We start from the raw sequence: 5,341 nt of genomic DNA, 5'->3' as shown, positions 1-5,341 counted from the left end.
CAATGTTCAACTATTTTTAACGTCATTATCAACACAAGCTGAGCACCAATGTTCAACTATTTTTAACGTCATTATCAACACAAGCTGAGCACTAATGTTCAACTATTTTTAACGTCATTATCAACACAAGCTGAGCACTAATGTTCAACTATTTTTAACGTCATTATCAACATAAGCCTGAGCACTAATGATCAACTGTTTTTAACGTCATTATCAACATAAGCTGAGTACAAATGTTCAACTATTTTTAACGTCATTATCAACATATGCTGAGCACTAATGATCAACTATTTTTAACGTGATTATCAACATACGCTGAGCACTAATGATCAACTATTTTTAACGTGATTATCAACATAAGCTGAGCACTAATGTTCAACTATTTTTAACGTCATTATTAACATAAACTGAGAACTAATGTTCAATTATTTTTAACGTCATTATTGACATAAGCTACTTGCACAATTTCACTTCCCCCTGGCCATTCATATTCTCCCAATTATGGAGACGTGTAGGTATGAGTAAGAAACATAATTTTGCGCTTTTTTTATTCATCGTAAGAAAATTAAGTTATTTTTTAGATTTTAAACATAAAAAAAAATGTGAGAAAGCAGAGACATCCTTATTTTCTAATATTAAATCGTGATTAATGTATTTTATTTTATTTTAAGGGGTATTTGTACATTTTACTGCTGGAGTTACTTACTTCTACTACACTTCGAGCTGTTAATAATGTACGTTATCCCATCCAATATCATTCCCAAACAGACAGAGGAACGTACAACTTCGGATACGACACAGGGCTCTTTGGAGCACATTCGTTTCATCATGAACAGCGGGATGAAAACGGAATAGTGCGAGGTCGCTATGGTTACACAGACCCCTATGGCGAACTCCGTCTCGTTCAATATGAAGCTGGTCCTTTTGGCTATCGGGCCTGGGGTGACATATACCCAGATGGTTGGTCACAAAAGCAGATACGTTCAAATTCGTTTGAAAATTCACAACCTTCAAGAAAAAACAAGTATCTTCAAGTTCCAAAGAAGAAAGAAAAATCGGGTTTTTCATCTAACACCTTTAAATCTTCAACGAGACCACAAGAGAACAAAGGTTATCAAGATAGCACTACAAGAACTACAGTCCTTCCACACTGAAGATACGAAATCTTTATCAACAGGTTAACCTTCAAACTTCAAACCAGTACATTTTTGTTGGGACTTCTTTTTCGTTTTAAAAAACTACCAAAGTTGAATGTCTCCCCCACCTGAATAAAAATGACAAAATTTAGCCATTCATCCATTAGTTGATTTCATCACTGTTTCATCAAATACATTTATGACAGTTGCAAAAGGGGACTCTTTATTGTTTGCAGTTTTTATGGTCATTTTTGCATTTTTTACAATTACATATAAGGGAAGCAACTTTTCATGTCCTAAGATAACCTTTCATTAATCATAAATTTACATAACTTCCCTCCAGGGGACGGGCACTCCATCTAGTTAATAAATATAGTATTATTAACGACTATCAATCAAATTAATCTTTCAAAAATAGGGTTACCAGATATCCCAGAAAACCTGAGATCGTTCCAGTTTTTAGCCTTATTATTTTCGTCCCAATCAGAAACAGAAAAAATGGTAAATTATCTCTGTTACTCTGTACCTCAGTGTGAATTTGATATGTACGGTTTATCATGTAACTTTTACTTAGAGAATCATCTGGCAAAGATAGATTACAAGGTACAGTGTTTCCTTCCCTTCTGCTACGTCCTCTTAGCCTAACCTGTCATTGGGCAGCTGCAGGAAGAGATTTGAAGATCTGCCGAGCCGCGAAAAACAAACAAAAAAACAACACGAAATAGCAACATTTTTCCTTGAGTAATTTCAAGACAACTTAGACAAGTTCTTTATTTCATTTATTGTTATTATTTTAATTAAGATTTTAACAAATTTTGTCTGTGGTTTTCAATGCGATACAATAAATATGAGATTAATTAGCAAATGGTAAAAGGTGTGTTGTTGTAATGTAAACTGTTTCAGGACTGTTACAGTGTCACTCTGGAAATGTGGTACCCTATTTGACACAACGGTATGTCTGCGGACTTACAACGCTAGAAACCGGGTTTCGATACGCGTAATGGGCAGAGCACAGATAGCCCAATGTGTAGCTTTGTGCTTGATTACAAACAAACAAACAAACTAAAGATCCACTATTACGTAAAATTTTTTTATGGAAACTTGCGAAAAACTTTACACAGAATCCTGCGAAAAAGATTATGTTGGTGAAACAGGTAAAAATATAGATATCAGACTCGCAGAAGAATGTTAACAATGGTTTAATATATAATGCTATTTTCCTATACGTGAGGAATCTTGATTATAAAGTCAATTTGAAATCAGCCAAAATAAAGCATAAAACAATAAGTTATGTCAAAAGAAGAATTGTGAAAAGTTCGCTAATCATAAGGCTGCCAAACTTCAAACACATCTGATGGTCACTTTAAGCTGAACCCTTGAAACATATTCGAACTTCCATTGTAAAACATGTTATGTGTGTGTTTCTCTCATAAACAAAAGTCGGACTGAAGAGGAGACGCGATAGTGCTCGAAATTTGCTGTTCTGTAATTGTGGATATAAACTATATTTCAGATTACACTTCACTGCAGTATATTTACCTACTGTTCAATTAATCTTTAGTTTGTGCGAAAGTTTTAGTCTATATACAACTTAAATCGAAACTAAAAGGGCAAACTATTCTCTAGTAGCTTCGCAACTGATAACAAAAATGATCACTGTTAGTGAACTCTTTATTTATGACCAGCTACTTCATAAACTGCACATTCCAACTGGTGATACTTTTCCATGTCCCACCCGACTGTTGAGCATTTGCGTAGATGGAGCCACAAGTGCTAAGGCAGGGAACTGTGTCGTCCTTGGCTAGTAACCTTGGCAGAAAGCTCTGCTCTGCTAGTGTGAACACGACCTTCAACATCCAAGAGTGCTAAAAGTGACCACGTGCTGTACGATGTGGTATACTGACTCTCTGAAAATTCAAACCACTTCATTCAGTACCAATTAAAGGGGTAACAAATAATATCAAACAAGCGCTACCGTAGTAATACACCTACATGACATGTTCATTTACCTGTGGTTATTTTTCGATTCTTTTATTTTTTCAACTTTCTCTTTAATTTTGTGTTGACTGTAAAGATGACCCAATTTACGTGTGTTAGCATCCATTACCAGAGTTGGCTGTCTCGATTACCGTAATGTTTCATATGGTAACTACAAATTGTCCTACCAAGGGCGCCATCAGAAAAAAAATTAGGGGGGTCAAGTAACTCAAGTTTATAAAAATTGTGAAATCGTAATAGTTTTCTTCTACGGAAGACTGGAAATCGCCATTTTTCTGGCACGGGCTGAATAAATATAAAACTATGATTCGATTAAAATATCTTCTAAATTACTGTATAAATAAAAATAATTTCGATACTAATCATACTGTTGTTAATACCATTGTATTTACAAATACCTTATGATTTTCCAGTAACATAGAAGAATAATTTTACTTATCTAGTAATTTTTTCTTTTTGAAAATCCAGGGAGGGGTCAATTGACCCTCCTTGCTACTTCCTGCGGGCGCCCATGTGTCCTACGATGTACACGGGCTATTTTATTTTAGAATTTTGCACAAGAAGGGGAATAAGAAACACCCTGAAAAGGGGCACATTTTCTATTTTTTATAGACCCTTCGCTTTGAATCTGAAGACACAAGTACTTTAATCAGTTAAATGAGTCAATTACTACCTTCCACAATGAAGGGTATGCAATTAGTATCTAATGAGGTCATTAGGGAGTTAATATAAAAAAAGGAAGGAAGAAGAACATTATATAATACTATTCTTTATACAGTTTTTGCTTCCTTAAAAGGTACCCCCAACCAGTATTTATAAAGTATTACTTGAAATTCGATGACGAGGAATCCATTTTGAGACTAATAATACTGATGAAATTACATATTGCTACAAAGTCCCTAATGTAGATATACTTAAAATTTATGTTAAAAGTAAAAGTTTATACAAAGTACAAAATTTTGCATTTAAACAACAAAATAAACAATGGTTGTAGCATACGAAAAGAATGTTCGACTACGAGAAAATTAAACATTCAGTACCATTTCCTGAAAATAATTATCTCAAATGTATATACTACGACTAACGTATGGAAATTTTGACGCATTGGCGTGGTTTTATCGGCTTCAATTGATACAAAATGACAAGACCGTTACAGCAATTTCCAAAAATTAAACAAGCTTACCATTTATCCTTACAGACAATATTCCTATATACGAAAAGTAACTGTGCAAGATTTCTACAAAAACTGTAATGACAGAAGGGAGTAGGCCTAATAGCCCCACTTACTCAGGAAAAAACATAATAATCGCCATTTTTTACGGAACAAAATGTGTAACGGAAAATCTCTAAGATTTCGATTCTTAACTCAGGCCTCCTGGATTTTTACGTTTCGCGACTTATTTCATAATTCCAAATATTTGAAGACTTAGTATTTATTTTAATTCGAAACAATTGTGTTTTAGTTATTATTATTATTAGTCTGTATCACCGATAAATATTTACATATATATATAGAATCTGATATTTTATATTCTTTCAAAATTTTTAAAACAGCATCTGACTGACTTTCAATATTTGAATTTTTTTTTCATTCCTGTCAAAGATCTCGAAATAGTTCGAGCCAGATGCAGCTGCACAGAAAATGTCGAGAACTGGTCACGTAAACAAAATTATTTTGATCTACAACAATAAAAATGCATTTTTTTATAATTGATTACATTTATTATTTTGTTACTGACATTTATAAAAAAAATATTTATCAGACAGTGCTTTTAGTTGAAAATCTTAAATAGAAATTAATCGTTCCACCTAATCTAAGTCTTATATCTATGTATAGAATATTGAGGATAACATACGTGTATTTTTTGCTGTTTACCTTGACTTCTATCAGCCGTTTTCTTTCCATCTGACGGATTATAATGGAAAGCACATGGAATTAATCTTTTATGAGGCTTATTTTGCATACAAGTGTCAAATATTGAGACTCCGTTAATCCTGATTAAATCATCCCACGCTTACATGTTCTGGAGCAGAGATTCCCAACCTTTTTGTTCCTCTGTACACCTTGGCCTTGGGCATTCTAACAGGTTACCATGTACCCCTAAAAATTAAGGATCAAAAAATTGATAAAATTATATTGATTTTATATTATTTTATTATGAAATCTGTATGTGTGGACTGCATAAGGACCTTATAGTATTGATAAC

At 33.4% G+C, this 5,341-nt stretch overlaps 1 protein-coding gene and 1 long non-coding RNA gene across 2 annotated transcripts in view; one reads left to right on the top strand and one right to left on the bottom strand.

Moving 5' to 3' along the window:
- LOC106463865 (larval cuticle protein 16/17-like) overlaps window positions 1–1,259 on the top strand; it is a 2,713-nt gene extending 1,454 nt beyond the window's left edge. The window contains exon 2 of the mRNA XM_013923946.2: window positions 672–1,259. Within this exon, the coding sequence (XP_013779400.1) occupies window positions 672–1,154 (483 nt within the window). The 3' untranslated portion in view covers window positions 1,155–1,259. The remainder of the gene's footprint in view (window positions 1–671) is intronic.
- Window positions 1,260–2,789: 1,530 nt separating this feature from the next.
- LOC111086874 lies at window positions 2,790–4,469 on the bottom strand. The gene is made up of 2 exons (XR_002611598.1): window positions 4,318–4,469; window positions 2,790–3,043 (listed from the first exon to the last, which is right to left on the bottom strand). It is a non-coding gene; the product is annotated as an uncharacterized LOC111086874 (long non-coding RNA).
- Between the last annotated feature and the right edge of the window lie 872 nt (window positions 4,470–5,341).

This window comes from Limulus polyphemus, unplaced genomic scaffold, assembly GCF_000517525.1.
Source record: "Limulus polyphemus unplaced genomic scaffold, Limulus_polyphemus-2.1.2 Scaffold1506, whole genome shotgun sequence".
In the NCBI taxonomy this organism is placed as follows: Eukaryota; Metazoa; Arthropoda; class Merostomata; order Xiphosura; family Limulidae; genus Limulus; species Limulus polyphemus.
The sequence above is the reverse complement of the archived record's forward strand: the minus strand, read 5'-3'. Positions and strand labels throughout refer to the sequence as shown.